General features: G+C 43.7%; 2 protein-coding genes across 2 annotated transcripts; both read right to left on the bottom strand.

Moving 5' to 3' along the window:
• Nucleotides 1-10762: 10762 nt before the first annotated feature.
• Nucleotides 10763-12274, bottom strand: LOC145640089 (uncharacterized). Its single transcript, XM_081691400.1, has 2 exons — nucleotides 11339-12274; nucleotides 10763-11131 (listed from the first exon to the last, which is right to left on the bottom strand). The coding sequence occupies exons 1-2, from the start codon at nucleotides 12272-12274 to the stop codon at nucleotides 10763-10765; spliced, it is 1305 nt and encodes a 434-aa protein (XP_081547526.1).
• A 169-nt stretch (nucleotides 12275-12443) lies between these two features.
• LOC145640088 (putative mitochondrial protein AtMg00860) lies at nucleotides 12444-13201 on the bottom strand. The gene is made up of 2 exons (XM_081691399.1): nucleotides 12720-13201; nucleotides 12444-12612 (listed from the first exon to the last, which is right to left on the bottom strand). The coding sequence occupies exons 1-2, from the start codon at nucleotides 13199-13201 to the stop codon at nucleotides 12444-12446; spliced, it is 651 nt and encodes a 216-aa protein (XP_081547525.1).
• Nucleotides 13202-20994: the final 7793 nt, after the last annotated feature.

The raw sequence follows: 20994 nt of genomic DNA, 5'->3' as shown, positions 1-20994 counted from the left end.
GCCAGGAGGGGCAGATCCTTGTTCCACCTATTGTATTTGTGATTCAGTCGGCTATATGAGGAATGGACTATGTAGAACTTTTTCCTCCAGTCCTTCCACTTGTTCTCCTTGCCGACTGCCATCATGTACCCCTTGTAGGTGGACAAGGTGTACCAGCCTTCGCAACCCTTGGCAGGCGCTCGGCTGAGATAATGCATGTGGGCAAATGCCTCAAAGATGGGATCCACCTCCAAAATTTCACATGCGGCAACGTACCCGATGATATTAATCCATGAATTTGGGACAAGTTGCCAGATACCCAGTTGGTATCCGTCCAGTATTCTCTCCACGGCCGGATGGAGAGGGAAGCGTATACCAGCCTGGAGGACCACCTCGTAGCAGCCAAATGCTTAGTCCTTATAGTTGGCCAAGGTCGGCTAGGTTATCGTATCGTCCTTGTTGGGAATGGACAAGGAAAAGCCATGACCTATTACGGTCTTGCGCTTGAAATTAGGAAGACCGGATGTCATAGAAGTCCACTTACTTTGCGGGATATGGTGATAGTAGGGGGCGCGTTCCAAGCGCCTAGAAGCACTCGGCTCTGCCTATCCTTCTCCCTTTTCCACTGACAAGGATTCCCTTGCAGTGCTTATCTTTTCTCTAGCCTCCTCTGAAGTAACGGAGGCATTTTCAGAAGATGACGAGGCCGAATCGTCATCAGAGCTCTCCCCAGAGCTAGGGGACTGCCTGCTGGGGCCAGCAGGGTCCTTCCCTAGACTCTCCTTCGACGCCTGTTATGAAGGCTCAGCCTGGTATTAACTGTCCGCTTCCCGCAGTATGGTATCACTGGGGGTGCCGCTTGAAGAACGGGAAGAGTAATAAGTTGGAGTTTGGGGAAGGTCAGAAGAAGGGTTTGGGGGGTTCTCAGAAATCTCACTAGCAGGCACCCTGATGGAGCCATCAGAGTTGACAGTCTCGCTGTCCGAATGGTAAAAGGAACCATCCGCACTATATCTCCTCGTTGTCTTCTTTGTTCTGGCCATCGTGTCCTGCAGATGCACAGACACTATCGGATTCGGAGATGTACTTAAAGTAAAGTTCTCGAACGAGCATTCGGCACTCCCAGTTCTAGATTCATCCATCCCCGGTGACCGGCTGATCGCTAACCTAGGTCGTGCCGGGTGCATTTGGGAAACCATTTGATAAAGAAAAAATGCAAGAAAAAATAAGTAAAAGAAGAGAGCAGGCGGTTACCTTAAAAGAAGGTACTATGAGACTCCTGGTTTGCTGAAACATACGGACAGAAAGCCGAGCGTCGGATGCTTGATAAGTTTAAGTCTTTGAGAGTCTTTGAAAGTCAAAAGTCCAGAGATTCTCCAAGATTCGCAAAGGTGTGAAAGCAAAAGGGGGGGTTCAAACCCTTGTATTTATAGAAGGGGTAAACCCTAATTTTTCCCTCCAAAATAATTTAAAATCCAGCCAGACGGGTGTTGACACCTGTCACATGTGTCATGTGCAATGCACGTGACCCCTGTGAGGGACAAATGATTTGGGTATTTTTATACCCGGCCAAGTGGCCCATCGGAAGCCGCCACGTGTCATTGGAAAAGGTGCCACCTGGACCTTTTAAGGGGTGACACGTGGTAGGCAGACATTCCTCCGTTCAGAGATGATTGATGATCCAGCACGGACCATTAAGAGGGCGACACGTGTCACCCTAAGAGATGCCCAAAAGCCTTTTGGGCTCAAGGACACGTGTCACTTAGACATTGCTTCTGGAATGGCGGCCTTCAAGGGCCCAAACCTTGAGGCACCGTTTTACGGCTTGACCTAATCCCTAGGTCACCAGATCCTAGGGAGGGCACACTTTTCAAAAAGACCCTATAAATAGGGACAGTTCCTTGATTTATGACGGGATACACGGAATACGAGACAACACGTCACTTTCACATTTATTACAAAGTTGTCATTTTCAAGGAACAGACAGCCCCTTACCTGAGCTTGGAATCCGAGCAGATAACTTTATTTTCGCACGTTTTACTCCGAATACATACTAACTTAATCTTCGGAGGCGGACCTCCAACCATCCGGTGGTCCGTGTGCTTTGCAGGTACAGGCGCCCTTTGCTGAACCCAATCTAAGTGTTGTAACTCTCCCAAGGGACAAAAACCCCCGAAACATGTGTTATAAAGGTTTTAATTATACGAGTCAAGTTACAATTTATCATACCCAAATATTGAAGTTCAATTGATAATATTTTCCCGAGTCAAGAAACCTTGTTTTCGAGTCAAATTACAAAATATCAATTTCACTTCTTAAGGCCAAACACATATTTGTAGTACACTAGTACTACACAAAACTAATACTCCAATCTAGTTATCTTCCTACTTCATCAAATTGGCATGGAAAAAAAAATTATGGAGCTATGTCGGGAAGAAGGAGAAAACCCACCCACTTGCCCACTTGCCTCCTTCATTGATGAAGGTTGAACAAGGAACAACACCTTCCCTATAAATAGTCATGGGAACATAAGCTATTTCACCACATCTCCTACTTCTCTTCTTACTTTCCTTCTCCTTTCTCCTTCCTACTCCATATTCACCTTCTTTTAGCTTTCATTTGTGGCCTGGAGCGCCTCACGAGCACCTCCTCACTGCCGCCACCTCCTTCCTTGTTGTTGTAGACCGTAAGTCCCATACTTCTTAAACTTTCTATCATGCACTACTATCTACTACTGTCATACTATGTATTACTACTACTTATTTTATCACTACTAATATTAATAATGGTTATCAAAATTTCTATAATTAACTGATTTACTACTACTATGTACTACTACCATACTACGTACATATTATTATTATTTTATTATTATTACTATTATTATCATCATTATTATTATTACTAGCAACAACTACTTACAGATATAAGTTATACAGCTACTACTTACGTATGAATGGTATTATTACTTCTATTATTATTATTATTATTATTATTATTATTATTATTATTATTATTATTATTATTATTATTATTATGGATTATTAAATATTATATCATAAATACAAGTGTTAATTTTATAAAAGGGTTATAGTAATAAGTTGTTCATGCATAACTAGTCAAAGTCGGTATTCTAATCCCTCGTGTCTATAGGTTGAAAAGTATTTGATTAGGATTATTTGTTTGTTGTAGGAGGAATTTGGTGTTCGTAAGTTGTAGTTCCGTACTTGTGTGCAAAAATCAAGGTACATACACGTGGCTAGATCTTTTATAAAGTGACTTTTATATGCAACGTGATTTACATGTTAAGTGATTTCGAACCATGTTTAAATGATTGTGAAATATGTTTTGGTGAAACATGTTTTAATCGTTTAATCTTAAGTGTTTAAATGTTTTATATGGTTGATTATAAACTTGTATTGATATTCAACTTGTTTTAAAAGGAAGTTTTATTGTTTAAATGATCCCGAGTATGGGATATTGGAAAGTTTGTTTATCGGTATTTATCTCTTGGATCATTGGATTTTTAACTCCCACTACACAGAGTAAGTTGAAGACTATGGACTTTGTATGACCTAGTCTTTTCCCTTGATAGCACTATGTAAAGGATTTACTAGCTTGGGTGGTGTGCACACTTAGATGGGAAAATGATTTATGTAAATATGGATAGATTCATCCTATTCGGAATTATCTTTGGAATGTTGGTTATTTTGGAAATTGGTTCTTTTGACAAGTTTTTATACATGAATTTCTATTCATGAATGGTTTAGATAAATTATGATTTATTAAAGTTAAATCTCTTCGAAAGCATGTTAAATTAATTAAATTGATTTAACATGTCTAGCATTTATATGTACTTAGCATTTTTGGTTAATACGTTTTTGTTTTGTTTTGGCTTGGTCCTACTTATCATTTTAATGAGTACATAGGTGATGGCGATCGGACAACGTGTACTATATGTTGCATTGGAAACAATGGGCGGTGATCACCTAATTTAATTTTGTAAACATAGTATTAGTGTTATAGTAACTTTGGAAGTGTTTCAAAACTATTATTATTACTACTACCTCCGTTACATTAATAAAAGATAAGTATTGTTTTCCACTGTAAAACTCTGTTAAGTCTTACGTAATCACGTGGCGGTAATTTAGGGTGTTACAACGTGCATAAGGTTGGGGTAGGCCATGCGGTGGTCCTCTTGGTGGTACCATCATAGGCACCAACTAAGACATTCTTAACCTTGGTCGGTTGTGCCGCCTCGGTTATTTCCTTGGTGAACGCAGAGGTTTGTTCAACAAGTCTAAGCAGACGGAGCTGCCAGTCCAGGGGCTGGACATTGTCTGCCGCCTGACCTCTTAAGAGAGATGGCTGCATGAATGGTGGGACATATAGCCTGTATGGCGTCTATGGCATATATGGGACTGCCCCAATCATCTGAGGGCCAGTATGGACAGACTTGCCATCTGTATAGCTCTCATGCAAGGATTGAGAATTCGTACGGATATATTTTTGAAGCTGTCTGGAAAGCTTGATGTAGAGGCTGACTCAGACATCTGTTGGCTCTAGTTGTGCTTGATGATGTGTCGAGCATCAAAGAAGGTTTTCTTGCTGCCATCCGGCTGGACGTGTCGGATAACCTTCCTTTTGCTCGTCTGAGGCAGAAGGATATTAGTCATTCAATGGCAGGCGTAGTCTTCTCCTTTAGGTGTGAAGTAGGCTACCTGTCTCTGACTGACTTTCTCCTCTCAAATTGAGGAGTCTTTTTGGTTATTATTAATAATGGTTTATCAAAATTTCTATAATTAACTGATTTACCACTACTATATACTATGTACTGCTACCATAATACGTACATATTATTATTATTTTATTATTATTACTATTATTATCATCATTATTATTATTACTAGCAACAACTACTTACATATATAAGTTATACAACTACTACTTACGTATGAATGGTATTATTACTTCTATTATTATTATTGTTGTTGTTGTTGTTGTTGTTGTTCCAAGTGTGGCAAGGATTTTTTTTTTTTTTTTTTTTTTTGGGCGGGAATCACATTTGCATGAGTGGGACACGTGTTGACAATCCGGGCTGTCAGTTTGATTTTACTAAAGTGACATGGCGGTTTGGCTTTGCCTTTAGTCTAACTGCCCATTTACTCCGTATTAATTTCATTGTGCCCCTCTTTAACTTATTTCTTTTTACACCTCCAATTTTTCATCTTCCCTCTTCATTATTTCGGCATTTTAAAATTTTTGCTCTTTGCTCTTCCTCTGTCAAGCGTCCTTAATCCTCCATAGTTGTGGTAAGTTCCTGCTTCTTCATCTTTGTTTTTGCTTTAATTTTCGCTTTACTTGCTTTTTCTCCTTTAATTCTTTCTCTTTTGCTGACTTCTTCCTTCTTTGTTCTTCTTAATTGCAAACTTGAATTTTTGACTTGTTTGGGCTTTTGTCTCCGCCATTGTTGTTGTACTCTGTTGCTTCTGCAACTTTTTTCCCTAAAGGTACTTACTTTGTACCTTTTGTTGTTTGTATTTATCCAATTTTGCTTCTTTTTGCTTTTTCTTTGCAAGATTGTGCCTTTTAATTCTTTCCAATTGTGGATATTCCCATATTTTCTCTTTTGTTGTTGTATTTGCATTCTTGGCTTTTTCCTACTTATTCCTTCATTGCTTCTAAACTGATTCGTTGATTTTCTCGTGCCCCATTGCTTTTTCTTTCCTTTGCGGGCCTGCATTCCTTTGTAGATTTCATTATGTCTGACGCCTCTGATAGTCAGAATATGAGTGAGCCTCAATCGGCCATAGGGTCGGATTCCTCCTCTTCCCGATCTTCTCTTTCAGGTGAGCGCCCTGCGCACGCTTCTTCTTTTTCTCCTACTCCTTTACAAACTGTTTTGCCTTCCGACCTTTCTCCCGCTGCGAGCGGGATGGGTACTGCTGCGACCTCTGCTGCTGCATCTGAGTCAGGTAGTAGTCGTCCCGCTGAGGGTAGTGCATTTCACTCTTTCCAGCGTAGACCCCGTCCTGATTTCTTTGATCCTTACTGTGAGCGGGTGCTTACGCTGGATGGGGTTCCCTTATCCCATCTTACTCGTCTGAGGATGCGCGCTATGCGCCATCAAGTGTTGGTTGATGCTGTTAAGGCCAATCCCCCTGATGTGTCTCTTGTTAGCCCCATTCCCCATGTTCAGCCTTTAAACAGTTTTGCTTGGCTTGATGACATGGCTGACATGCATCGGTTTGATCATTATGTAGTGCGTGGTGGGAATACTAGGACTCCAACACCTTCTCCCTCCCCAGCAGTTCAATCAAGTAGGATGGCTGAATCTCCTAGTGATCGCTCATACTTCGACTGTCAGCCTACTTATGTTGTTGAGCCCGTAGAGGAGGGCAAAACTGAGTTCTTCCTTGACGACAAGTGCTATGGGCCTAAGAGTTGTGTGCTAGATTCCAGTTCGCGTAAGGACGCTGAGAGGCTAGATCTGGCTGTTGTAGGGCAGAAATTTTACGGTTTTGGGGAGGCTACGAGCGGGTTCTGCCTGCTAATGGTGCTAAGTTATCGGCCCCCCCTGCAGGTCACATTGCTGTGTTTGCCTCGCAGCTTGACTTGGGTTTGAGGTTCCCTTTAGAACCTACTTTAGAGAAGTTGATGCGTGCTTTTAACATCTGTATATCTCTGATTCATCCTGCCTCCCTGCACACTCTGATTTGCTTGCTATGGTTCCTGAGGTTTTGGAGGTACCCTGAGTCTCTACATTTGTTCAAGTCTCTCATGAGTCTGAAAAGATCAGCCTCTAGGACTGAGTCAGGGTGGTACTATGTTGCTCCCAAAGAGAGTAGAGTCATGTCCTACTTAAAACTTGGGCGTTTCAGGGACTGGACTGGTAAGTTTTTCTGGGTGAAGGTGCCTTCCAACTTTGCTGCTCCTCGCAACTTCAGAGAGATTCGCACCAACATGGCTAGGGTCACAGCTTCTCCTTCTTAACCTGCTCGTGAGAAGGAGGCCTTTGAGGCTCTGCAGGGAGCGAGGACAGGTGATTCCAAGTTTCCCAAGGTCTGGCTGCCTAACTCCATTTACATTGTGGGTAATGAGCAGCTTTCTGCCATGTGTTTGTGCCGTACACATGATTCTGATAAGCTCTTTATGTCTTTTGTTTTTCTCCTGGTTTCCTCCTTTTCTTTCTTCCTTCCCCTTTTTTTTTTTATATTCTTGACTTTTTGTCATTTTGTGTTTTTAGGCTATGACAAGTTGGACAAAAGCATGCTCGGGCTGGCTAATAACTGGAAGGACCCCTTGACTAACACTCTTGAGAACCCTCCTCAGCTCTTTGATACGCTGGAGGTGTATGCGGGCTCCCTGAAGGGTGAGGCGCGTTTGGCTCCCGCTGAGCTGCGGGCTGTTGTTGGTACCGTGGCCACTGGTGAGCGTGCTGGGTCCAGCTGCGCTGAGCCAGAGCCCTCGTCTTCTACTGTTGGGAGCAGGCGTGAGACTCGCCCTGCTCCTCGAAAGGTGGCTTCAGATTCTGAGGCGTTAGTGGCGCATACTGCTTCCCTTGAGAAGCAGTCTGTCGCGGCTTCCGGCCGAGTGGCACCTTAGACTTCTGCTGCCTAAAGGCAATGTGAACAAGTTTCTGAAGAACCAAAGGCTACTGCCGATGATTTTGCTGACAATGTTCTCCAATTTCCCTCTGAGGGGATTGAGACCACTGCTGCGGGTGAAAAACCCGTATCCTCTGCTGAGCATGTTCTACTCTATCCTACTTCTACTGTTGATACTACTGCTGCAAAGGACGTTGCAGTCCCTTCTGCTGCAGCTACTGATTTTCAGCTCCCTGATGAATCTGCCACGGAGCTTCCAAGGATCCCGCCGCGTCCCTACGAGCTGAGGAGGCGGCTCCGAAGTGCCACCCGGGGTGGGCTCTCTCGGGTTGCGGGTTCTCTCCAGCAGGATCGTCTAGTGATTGACCTGGAGGATGATCCTGTGTCTTCTCCCCCTGCTAGGGATGAGCCTGAGGCGAAAAAGGCTCGCACCTCTCTAGGTCCAGACCCTTTTGCTTCCACTTCTGCCAACACTGGGCACCTAGGTGGGAACGTTGGTGGGGGAGACACTCAGAATTCCAGTGAGCTTAACCGTTGCGTTCACCAGTTCCTGGGTGATGCCTTTGAGAATCCTCTTTCTACGTCCTCTCTTTCTGCTAGAGGGACTTTCCGCCCTACTGGGGCCATTGAGTTTGCTGAAGTCCCAATTGACATCCATCTGCGCCCTATACTCTGCCCTTCTGGAGCTGAGAACGCTCCTTTTCGGCCTTTGATGAATGTGAGGGCTGATGAGTCTTTATATGTAGACGACCCTCAGAAGGGTGGTACTCTGGAATACAGTCTGACTCAGGGGGTTCGTCTCCCTGCAAATTCTACGCGCAGCTCAGTCAGCCTTCCAGTGGCCACTGCCTGCCATAACTTGCAAAGGGTTAGTCTCTACTTTTAGTTTTTCTTTTTCTTGTTTCAGCTTTTCTTTGCTTGTGTTGCAGCTGTTGTCTTGTCTTACTTATTATCATGCTTTACTTTTCATTATTAACTTCTTCTGTTAGCTCCTACTTTGGCTAACTCTTCCTCTCTGCCTTTACTGCAGCTTGTTATGTCTGTGGGTGATTTGTCTAATGCTTTGCTGTCAGTGGAGAAGGGGTACCAGAACCAAGGCATAACCCTTTCCCAGAAGACTCTGGAGGCTCAGCAGGCTCAGGCTGAGAAGGATGCTATGGCCAATGAGGTGACTCCTCTGAGAGAGAAGGCGGATGCCTTGCAGCTCCAATTCGGAGAATTTCAACTCACTCAGACCAAGCTGAAGGACTGCCAAGAGCAGTTGGGGACTTCTCAGGCCAGGGTGAAGACGTTAGAGGCGGAGGTGGCGAACTTGCAGGCTGTGCACGCTACTGCGCTGGGGGCTGCTAGGAGGGAGGCGCTCAAGTCTTTTGCGCTTTCTCCTGCTTTTGCCAAACTCCTTGCTGATCGCCATGATGGAGGGTGGGAAGCTGCGGCTCGATGTGTTAGCAGTTTGTATGGTGAGGGTGAAGAGCAGCAGGCTAAGGTTGAAGCTGCAGATGAAGCTGGTTTGTTCGATCTCACTGCTGATCACCCTCGCCCTACGGGCTGCAAGATTCTCAATCAGGTTGTGCTGAACTTAGAGGTGCCTCTCAGTCCTGACGTTGCTGCAGCTACTGGAGTGGAGTCTCTGACCGATGATCAATAAAGGTTATGGCGGCTGTCACCCTCCTACTCTAGTGGTTCCTCTAAGTTTCCCTCACCCAGATCTGTTGTAACTAGGTAGTTTTTGTTACTATCTTTGGGGTGTATAGCTGCCAAAGATTTATATTTCTTTCTATATTTTCGGAATACTTTGTCTTTCGTTGCTGGGTCTGCCCAGCTTAACCTAAATTTGTGATTTACCAACTTCGTTTGCTGAGTGTTTCCTTGTCCTGGTGGACGAGGTCTCAGCTTTATTTGCCTTGTATCTGACTTGCTGAATGTTTACTCTGCCTTAGTGGGCAGGGGTGCAGCCTTATAATGTATGCTCTTTATGATCTTCTCCTGCTGCCTTGTTTTGTTATTTATTTCGTTGTTTGCACATTTGCCCACAATCTAATATCTCTTAGCAGTATCCAGATCTCGTTGCAGCATTTTTGCTATACTTGGTGGGGCCTCGTAGGTTGGGCCTCCCTATCCTTTCGATTTGGTTGATTAGCGCTTTCCTGCTCCTTTTGCTTTCCGCTGCGTTTCAGCAGGGGTTTTGTTATACTTTATCTTCCCTTTTCTACCTGCTTCAAGTGTTTGTGCATTGCATACTTCATTTGGCTTTGGCCAAAGGTTTCATCTGCGTGCTGGTTGGTACACTTAGTTTAGCGTTATTTGGCTTACCCTTGCTGAGACTTGTTTGTGTCAATTAGCTTTTTTATCTATTTTGCCTGTGTCACCAGCTTGTTTTGCTGCGACTTATCTATGTCATTCAGCTTGCATATGCTGCGGCTTGCTTATGCTGAGACTTAATTATGTCGTTTAGCTTATTTGTGCTGAGACTTATTTATGTCAATCAGCTTGTTCGTGCTGAGACTTATTTATGTCAATCAGCTTGTTCGTGCTGAGACTTATTTATGTCATTCATCTTATTCGTGCTGAGACTTATTTATGTCAATCAGCTTGTTTACGCTGCCTGCTTACTTTTTTTTTGTAAGGGCTTATTGCTTGGTTGTTCTCTCCTGCTCTCTCCCCCTCGAAGAGATGTGCTAAATGGGACTAAGAGGACCTTAGTGTTGCCCATGTAGCTCATCTCTTCTTTTCCTCCTCTCTCCCCTGCTCAAGCTGAACGTGTCAGGCTCCCCCTCAGGCGTCCCTGAGGAAGTGCCCTGTTTTGTTTTTCGCAGGTGAGGTGAGGTTTTAAGGAGGGATGCCTTTGTGTTGTTATTTTGTGCTAGGGTGCTTCTTGCCTCTAACACTTTACTATTAAACAGATTTATGCAACATACTCCTCACGCAGAGGCTTGTATTTCATTGAATAGAAATGGCTTAAATGCCTTAGTTAACATGACATAGACTGAGTAAAAGTGCATCAAGCTTAAAGCAGCTATATTTCGAGCTAATTAAACAAAGTATTTCTGTAACACATCAGCATTGAAACTGTTTCTTAAGACCTGACCTTCTTAATCAGCAAGGAGGAACGCTCCAGGGCCAACCTGCTCATGGATGATGAAAGGGCCTTCCCAATTTGCTGACAGCTTTCCATTCTAATTTCCTCTTCCAACTGTTGTTGTCCTCCTGAGGACTAGGTCTCCAGGCAGGAGCTCCCTATGCTTGACCCTCTTGTTGAAAGATTTTGAGATCCTGCTCTTCTGGGCTGCCAGCTTAAGGGCTGCTTTTAGTCTTACTTCCGGCAGGAAATCTAGCTCTTCCAGCATGCGCTTTTCATTCCCCTGCTGCTCATAGTGATGTATCCTCAGGCTGGGGATTTGTACTTCCACAAGGACAACTGCATCGACCCCGTAGGTCAAGGTGAAGGGGCTTTTACCAGTTGCCTCCTTCTCTATGGTCCTATTCGCCCACAAGATTTCTGGGACTAAGTCTGCCCACAGACCTTTGTATTCTTCCAACTTCTTCTGTAGGGCTGTCAGGATCAGCTTGTTTGCTGCTTCTGCTTGGCCGTTGCTCTGCGGGTGGCAGACTGAGGCACTTGCATACTTGGTGCCCATGTCTCCCAAGTAATCCTTTACGGTGTCGCAGTCAAACTGACACCCATGATCGAAGACTATGCACTATGGCACCCCGAATCTGGTGATGATGCTCTTCCATATAAATGTTCTGACCTGGGTTGCCTTTATGTATTTGGTGGGCTCAGCTTCTATCCACTTCGTAAAGTAATCAACTGCCACAATAAGATACTTCCTGCCCGCCGACCCAGTGGTGAAGGGTCCTAATATGTCCATTCCCCACTGAGCGAACGGGATCGGGCTGAGGATCGAAGTCAGATCGTTTGCTGGCTGATTTATGACCGGTGAATATTTCTGACACTTATCGCATTTTTTAACGTACGCCAGTGTATCTTGTGTGAGAGTTGGCCAATATGCCCCTCTTCTAAGGACTTCCACTCCCAATTCTTTCCCGCCAATGTGATTGGCACATATCCCGGAGTGGGCTTCTTCCATGATACCCTCTTGCTCCCATTCTGGGATGCACCGCAGTAGTGGCTTTGAAAAGCCTTTCTTGTTGAGCTCTTCATTCATCACCACATACCAATTTGCATCTTTCTTCACCTTTTTAGCCTGTACTTCGTCATCGGGCAGCGAGCCATGAAGCTTGTATGCCAAGATGTCAGAGAACCAGGCTCTCCGACTCCCAATGTAGTTTACCTGCTCCTTTTCGGCAATGCTACTTTCTTCTAACACTTCGACCATCATTGTTCTTGTGAGGCTTTGCAAGGTGGAGCTTGCCAACTTAGATAAGGCATCAGCCTGAGAGTTTACTATTCGGGGGACTAAGTCTATCTGGAAATGGACTAGCTGGGCTGCCAGTTCTTTCACTTTGGTCACATATTTCATCATAGTGGCTTCCCTTATCTCGTATGCCCCCTGCAGCTGGCTGGCAACGAGCTGAGAGTCAGTCTGCTGGTGTACTGTGCGAGCTCCAGCTGCGAGGCTCATACGCAAGCCTGCTAGCGTCGCCTCGTATTCTGCTTCATTGTTAAATGCTTTGAACTTGAACTTTATGGCATACTCGAATACGTTTCCTTCTGGAGACGTCATTATGACTCCTGCTCCACTCCTCGTTTGGGTTGAGGACCCATCCACTTCCACCTTCCAGACTCCAATGTCGTCTTCCTTCTCCTCATAAGAGGCTTCCACTATGAAGTCTGCTAGAGCTTGTGCCTTGATGGCTGCTCTAGGCTTGACCTCAAATTCATACTCAGAAAGTTCAATTGCCCATTTCAAGAGTCTGTCTGATGCATCCATCTGTTGTAATGCTTTTTCCAGCGGGTGGTTTGTGAGGACCTCTATTATATGCGCGTCGAAGTATGGTTTTAGCTTTCTTGTTGTCGTGACCACTGCGAAGGCTAGCTTTTCTACCAGGGGATATCTTTGCTCTGCGTCATTCAGCACATGACTCACGAAATATATTGGCCTTTGTTGTTTCTGTCTTTCTACCAGCAGAACGGATGCGATTGTTTGTATTGATAATGAGATGTATAACTGCAGCTTTTCCCTCAGCTCCGGGCTGATCATTGTCGGGAGCTTAGTTAGATGGTCCTTGATGCCCTCAAAGGCTTCTTTCTCCTTGGCCCCCCACTTGAATTCCATGTTTCCTTTCAATAACTGATAGAATGGTAAGGCTTTGTCTGCTGACTTACTGATGAACCTGGTCAGTGCGGCCATTCTGCCTGTCAACCTCTTTACATCCTTAATGCTCTTAGGCTCGGGCAGATTGAGAACTGCTTTGATCTTTTCCGGGTTGGCATCTATTCCTCTCTCGCTGATCAGAAAACCCAAGAACTTTCCCGAGCTCACTCCAAAGACGCATTTCTTCGGGTTGAGCTTGATCTTGTACTTGTTCAAGGTAGCGAATGTTTCCTCTAAATCCATGATATGTCCAGCCTGCGTGACGCTCTTGACAATTGAGTCGTCAACGTATACTTCTACATTTCGTCCTTTCTGGTGAAGGAACACTCTATCCATTGCCTTCTGGAAAGTTGCCCCCGCATTCTTCAGCCCGAAGGGACTAGCTATTTAATTGTACACTCCCCCTTCAGTGATGAATGTAGTTTTCTACCTGTCTGGCTCGTGCAGGCTGATCTGGTGGTACCCTGAGAAGGCGTCCATAAAGCTTAGCAGGGCGTGCCCGCTCGTTGAGTCTACCAGTTGATCTATTCGTGGCAATGGGTAACAGTCCTTCGGGCAGGCCTTGTTAAGATCTGTGAAATCGGCACACATTCTCCATTGACCATTTGCCTTCTTCACCATGACCACGTTGGCTAACCATTCTGGATAGTCACAGGGTTTGATAAATCCTGCTTCCAAGAGTTTTTCCACCTTTTCCTGGATTGCCTGGTTTTTCTCCGTGGAGAAGCTTCGCTTTTTTTGCCTGACTGGCCTAATGTCCTCCTTTACATTCAGCCTATGTACAATAACCGCTGGATCAATTCCGGGCATCTCATCTGCATAAAATGCAAAAATGTTTTTAATCTTTCTTAGCAGCTCTATGAGGTGGACCCCCACTCCTAGATCAATGTCTTTCCCGATTTTCACTATTCTCGAGGGGTCACCTTCTGTGAGCTCGACCGTGACATGCTCCCCGCTGGGAAGTGGTCAGGCCACTTCTTCTTTTGCAGGCTGGAAGTTTTCCATTGCCAACTTTTGTTTATCCTTCTCCCTGTGATACTCTTCACGCTTTCCCTTCCTTGACTTCCTCTCAAGCTGCTCAAGGAGTCTACTATTAGAACCTGACTGTTGTCTGGTTTTGGCGGGCTGCTTCAAGGCAGTTATGTAACATTGTTGGGCTGTCTTTTGACTTCCCCTGAGCTTTGCTGATCGCCCCTCATTGGTTGTGTAAGCCATCGCCAGGTGGTAAGTGGATACCACCCCGCCTATCTTGTGGATGAGCGGTCTTCCCATGATTACATTGTAGGGTGAGGGAGAGTTTATCACGAGAAATTCTGCTCGGACATCACGCCTTCTTGACCTCTCTCCTACCCGGACTGAGAGCTCGATTATGCCCTCTGGGGTAAGCCCCGAGCCATTAAACCCGGTGATCTCGTAGTTTACTCTCTTTAGATCCTTTCTGTCCAACTTCAGCTCGTTGAACGCACTGATGTAGATGATGTTGGCTGAGCTGCCTCCGTCTATCAGTATTCTATCCACCTCCCAGTTTGCAATTCTCATTGTTACCACCAGCGGGTCGTCATGAGGGTAAATTATGCCCTTCTGGTCATACTCATCAAACATGGCTCGTGGCTGCGGGGGAAGGGGTGGCCATCTACGCTTGTCATTGTCGTTAATCAGATGTATCATTGCCCTTAGGTCAGCCCGCGCTCTGTTGACTGTCCCCCCATGTACTGGTCCTCCACTGATCACATACACTCTGCCCTCTGGCTTGCTATCTCTGTCCCTGTCTCCTACTGGACCCCTATGACCTCCTCTGCGGTCAGCTCGGCTCGCTCTATCCTCCTCCCACCTTCTGGGAGGATCATCAAGCTGCTTAAATTGGGTCAGGTATCCTCTCCTGATTAAGTCCTCTATGTTGTCCTTCAAGTGTGTGCACTCCTCAGTGGTGTGGCCATGGTCCCTATGGAAGTCACACCACCTACTGGTATCACGGCTTCTGTTTATCATCCTTGGGGGCCTCTGCCACTTATCATCAGCTTTGTTCACGCTGAATATGTGAGATCTTGAATGGGTCAGTGGGGTGTATTGATCAAACTTCCTAGGCCTTGGCCCTCTCTGCGGATCGGATCTTCTCAGCCCTACGACCCTGTCCGCTTCTCTGCGGGTTTGCTCAGCCCTACTTGGTTGGTCCACCCTGGGCACGTTCTCTGCCCGGGTGACCTCTGCCCGTCTGACTGGGTCACCTGCTGCTTTCCTACCCAGCATTGCCCTGTCAGTCTCATCTGCCTTGATGAACTCGTGAGCTTTACCTAGTGCTTCCGCGAGCGTTTTGAGGCTCTTACGCCCCATATACGCTCTGAAGGGTGACCCTGGCAGTAGACCACTCTACATTACCAATATTGCTACCTCCTGGCTCATGTTTGGAATGGTTGTTGCCTCCTTATTGAATCTTGTAATAAAATCCCTCAGGGGCTCGTCTTTTCCTTGAACCAAGGACATCAGCTTAGTTGTCATCTTGGTCCTCTCCACCAGGGTTATGAAGTGCTCCATGAATATCCTCTTCAGCTGGTTGTACGAGTATACAGAACATTTAGGGATGGCGTCGTACCATTCCGCTGCCAGCCCCTCCAGAGTTGGTGGGAAAGCCTTACACCAGACTGAGTCTGTCATGGTGTAGAGTACCATATGATTCTCGAAAGCTGATATGTGGCTTTTGGGTGTTGTAGTCCCATCATAGGCACCAACTAAGACATTCTTAACCTTGGTCGGTTGTGCCGCCTCGGTTATTTCCTTGGTGAACGCAGAGGTTTGTTCACCAAGTCTGAGCAGACGGAGATGCCAGTCCAGGGGCTAGACATTGTTTGCCACCTGACCTCCGAAGAGGGATGGATGCATAAATGGTGGGACATACTGCCCGTATGGCGTCTATGGCACATACAGGACTGCCCCAATCATCTGAGGGCTAGTATGGACAGACTTGCCATCTCTATGGCTCTCATGCAAGGATTGAGAATTCTTACGGATATATTTTTAAAGCTGTCTGGAAAGCTTGATGTAGAGGCTGACTCAGACTGCTGTTTGCTCTTGTTGTGCTCCATGATGTGTCAAGCATCAAAGAAGGTTTTCTTACTTCCATCCGGCTGGACGTGTCGGATAACCTTCCTTTTGCTCGTCTGAGGCAGAAGGATATTAGACATTTAATGGCAGGCGTAGTCTTTTCCTTTAGGTGTGAAGTAGGATACCTTTCTCTGACTAACTTTCTCCTCTCAAATTGAGGAGTCTTTTTGGCCGACTAACCTTTGTGTGAGCCAGCCGTCCTCTTGTTGATCTAGTCCTTGATTTCACCCTTGAAACTTGTCACGAATTTCATGAGCTCATCTTGGGTGACTGAAGCCTTACCCCTAGTTTTCTAGGTTTCATTAGGTGGTGGTCCAGTAGACTTGCTAGAACCAACTTCATTGTTGCTCCATTCCAGTCTTTCTTTGGGACAGATGCGCTTAGAGATGAGTGACTCATCAGGGGCCATATGGGTTTTGACTTCATAGTCATTGTCTGTGTCCTGGTCTGTATAGACCTCCCCATTGGCTCTAGGCCAGTTAACTTAGGCGGCGGTACAAAATCTTAAACCATCTTAGCGGTAGTCTCCCTACAAACGACGCCAAATGTTTTAGGTGTTTTTGTCCCTCGAGAGAGTTACGTCACCAAGAATATTTCGGCATGGTTTGTACCTGCAAAAAATAAAGACTCCGGTTGGTATGAGCTCCGCCTCCGACGATCAAGTTAGAACGTGTAGGAGAATGTAAAGAGTGTAGAAAGGTAAAGTGAGATATTCTCAAATTTCGAGATCAGGTGTTTTCTCTAATGCGAGAGAATATAGGGTAGGTTGTAATTAATGAATTGTGTCCCCAAAATGGGGGAAATCTCCCTATTTATAGGGTCGTTGGAAAAAGTGTCCTTTATTAGGTAGGATGACCTAAAAGGCTGCTTCATTTTTCGGCGCTCTTTGGAATTGGGCCCTGAAGGACGCAATTTCATCTATTGTCTAAGGATGACACGTGTAAGCTGCTGAGTGGCACATTTTAGACTTGTCTAGGGCTGACACGTGTCCCTCTCTAATTGGTCCACGTATTCACGGTATTTTTACCCTAAACAAGACCTAAACTGATTAACCTAGTCCATACCTAAAAGCCCCTTAGCTTGAAATGTTGTTGAAGTTTAATTGTAGTATTAGAGCTAGTCTCATTATTGATCAAGATTTTGTACGAGACAGTGGAAACACATTGCTAAATTAGTTGGATCCATTGAGACGGAAGACCATATGCCAGGAAGACATGTGTAGACACCCATTTGTGTCTTCCCAAAAACAAACCCAATGATAAGTACTTTTCACGTTGAACCATAATAGAATGAAGTGAAAGTGTGGAAAGTCTAATGTTGCAGTTAGTTTTTATTTCTTCTCTTTCTCTCCATTTTTGAAAACCTATTTTGTGAAAACAGCCAATATAGTTTGGTTTGTCCTTAGCAAGGGTCCAATAATAGTGTAGTTGGGTCGGGTTCAAAAAGAGCTTTCCAACGATATATTATAAGCCCGATTCCGATGAATAATGAGGAAGTTATGGCCAAATTACTAAACTAGGCCCGGTTTGATCTTTATATGCGGCCCAATGATCTAGAGGAGGGCCTATTATTGATTTATCATTCCTAATGAGATTAGGATTGATTGTAGTCTTTTAGAATCTTCTAGAAGGTTCTTTTGAATCCTAATTTGATTAGCATTGATAAATTTACTTTTAAGAGTTTTAATTAGAATAAAAGAATTGTTTTAAGGAAATTACAGTTTTACCCTCTCGTACGTTTATATTTTATCAAAATAAGAAAACGCGTGGAAAACTAATTGCAGCACCATACGACACGTCTGTCGCCTGGCGACAGACCTGGCGTATGGCGACACGCGCAACGTCTGGCGACAGACGCATGTTTGGCAAAAGCGTCGTGTTTTATTCTTTTCGAAACTCTGATTCATTTTTTATCATATCCGGCTGATTTTCTCTATAAATAGCCTTCTAAAACCTCCAATTTCAATCATCAATTCTCAATTCAATTCTCATCAATTCTTATCACTAACTCTCATCAAGAAACTCTTGATATTCTCTCTCTCTCTCTTTTCTAAACTAGCTTTTCTCAAACAAAATTCCGCATTAACAAGATCTAGACACACCTAGCCAAGTTCAAAGTTGCCTTCGCCCTAGACGTGAAAGAAAGAGGTATGAGGCATCCAAGTAAGTGCTTTAATTTTTTTATTGATATTATGATATAGAAATCATGTTTAGGTTCCTATTTTGATTCCTAGTATCATGTTTAGGGAAAGGTTATAATATCAAATATGCTTATTATGATTCCTGCGATGCTTCATACTTTCTTTCTTAATATTCAGGTTAGTATCATGTTAGGGCCATATATTTGATTTTTGATGTTTAGTGACATGATAGGGTTTGTTATTAATCTTGTTAGTATCATGCCTAGGATCTTGCTATTATTATGCTTTAACATGAATAAATTAATTATTATGAATATTATGTTGCTTGATATATATTTATTGTTATTGCTTGATCACACCTTTTATACATGTTTAAAGGGAATTGGTACTTGTAATCACGCTTAATAAGATAATTAAAAATCTTGTTTAAGGTTAATTTGATTATGATTCAAGTGATAGCCAATAATAGTGTTATTTGTGCATTAATATTCAACCAACATATATTAAACAGGTTTAGGGTAAACCTATTGATTGCATGTTAGTCCAAAAGCGCACATGAATACGATCAGAATAAAGTAGAGGCTTATTATAAGGTCAGGTTCAATCTCTTTTAGGTTGGATTTGTACCTTAATCCCCAAACTTCCAGTCATGGTTCCAAACCTATTGGAGTTGACGATCTCCTGGATCGTTAAGGGGTGTAACCTTCACCCTGTGGACGGTTTACAAGTTCCTAAAACTTGTTGGCTACTCTTTTGCTCTAGCTTCTTTCCCTTTGGACGCCACCATGCTTAAGTGTATGATCACAGTGGGGTTCAAGTTTGGGGTAATGCTTGAAATATTCCCTACAGTTTTTGGCAACTCCACCGGGGAGGATTTCTATTTTAATTCTTGAAATTTATTTCGGCAATGATTTAGAATGAGTGGATGAGACTCGAAAAAAATTAAGTATTTCATGTGCGTAATTTTGATTAACATTATTGTCATATGCATAAAAAGATCTCATTGGAAGGACCATATGCATAAAAAGATCTCATTTTTACACGTAGGAAATTTGAGGAATATCTTTCACAACTAGGATCGAAATAATGCTGCGAAAAACTGGAAAATTTTATCGAACACAAAAGGCTGCTGAGGCATGTAGGAATTAGCGTCTAGAAAACAAAGTCTATCGCCGATGATATGACTCTATCGCTAGGCGACACTCCTGTCGCCAAGCGACAAAGCCATATTGTGGCGACGGCCTTTGTTCGCTGGCGCCAAGTTCTTCCAATATCGGGCCAGAAATATGATTCTAATTTTGACCAGTTTTTAGCACTGTTTGCTCGATTCTACTTCCTGATTGAGTTTTCCTCACTTTTCTGAAACCCATATGTGTTCTACATATGGACATAACCCTATGGGAATTCATGCTCCATCTACCTGATTGAACGCTCTGTGCAACAAAGGGTACATCCGAGAATGTTGAATTCACCAAACCATGTAAGCGAGTTTTTAACTCATGGTGTCCCATCCACTCGCACTAACCCTTCAAAAGGTAAGGCTTCCGCGCAGTGCATCCGGACAATTAACCATGGACCCTCTTTGACTAACCCATATCCCGAACTTTAGAGAACTAGAGCCATGGTTAGGTTGCAAACTCATTGCATCATGTTGTGCCTACTTGACTAATTGTGCATTATTTGCTGTGCATACTCTATGTGTTTTTCCTAACCGTTTGTTTGACTTGTGTTTAAGCCTTAAATAAACTGATTAATGACTAAAAGGACTTTGCCTAATTAATTAATTTGAATAATTTAAAGTCTAATAATTTTATCGGAATTGACTTAGTACGACTTTAGGCATGTTCTGTAAAGTAAAAATACTGAAAGCAGTCCCAGATTAATGCTCCAGTAATGGCGCCGCGATTTGGGCTGCAGCGCCACACTTTTCTGTGCAACGCCTGGCGACAACTCTGTCGTCTGGCGCTGCACTCCAGAGTGCGGCAACAGTCCTGTTGCTTTGGCGACAGTTCGGTATTTTTCTTGAGTCATCACGACGAGTCTAATTAAACAGTTTGCTAATCAGTTCGATTATTTTGTTAATGACAGTACCTTTGTGAAGTCCTTAATTGAGTCTAGACACTAAGTCCCATGGTCTTACACAAGAGTCAAAGCATGTCACTTGCACTCACATATAAAGCACACACTAATATGTATATACACTTTTACCATGTCTAAGAGAGTCTTACATGCGCGTGTTTTTCCGTCATTTTTTTTAGGGGGGTAAGTCGGATATTAATCCTCCAATTAAACCACTTGTTTGAACCCTTATGCTTGATTCCCAAAAATATACACCCTATTTTTGCTTTTTTTTCTTTCTCTTTATAAACCCGTAAATTCAAAGTCAATTTGAGTCAAGTCATTAAAATAAATATGGTTTAATTTACACCGCGTGGTCAAGAAAGGAAGGGATTTTGATCAGAGACAACTTTTTCATTAAACTACAACTTTTTGACAAACCAATCGCTCGAAAATGGAAAGCCAAGAAAATAATGGCGAGTCAAGAAGAAGTTAAAGAGCTCAAAAGGCAAATGGTTGGTGTTACTGAACTATTGAAGACTTTAATTCTCCAAATTAATGACCCTGTGAAGCAACAACAAATGGATCTTATGCAAGAAAGCTTGAGCAAGCTATCTAGTGATTACAAGTTTCAGGGCATTAGTTCATAAGGGGTCTCGGTGGACAAGAAGCTTCTTCCGCAGAAGTTCAATGCCAACGGCATCCCAAAATTCAAAGCAACTGATAACCCTTATTTCCATTTAAGAGCTTTTGAAACAATAATGAGTATTAAGGGTATTGATAAAAAAAAAGTATTTCCTTCTCTATTTTCCTTATCTCTTGAAACCGTTTG

This window comes from Chenopodium album, chromosome 7, assembly GCF_948465745.1.
Source record: "Chenopodium album chromosome 7, dcCheAlbu1.1, whole genome shotgun sequence".
NCBI lineage: Eukaryota > Viridiplantae > Streptophyta > Magnoliopsida > Caryophyllales > Amaranthaceae > Chenopodium > Chenopodium album.
Note: the sequence above shows the minus strand (reverse complement) of the source record. Positions and strands in the feature narration are given on the sequence as shown.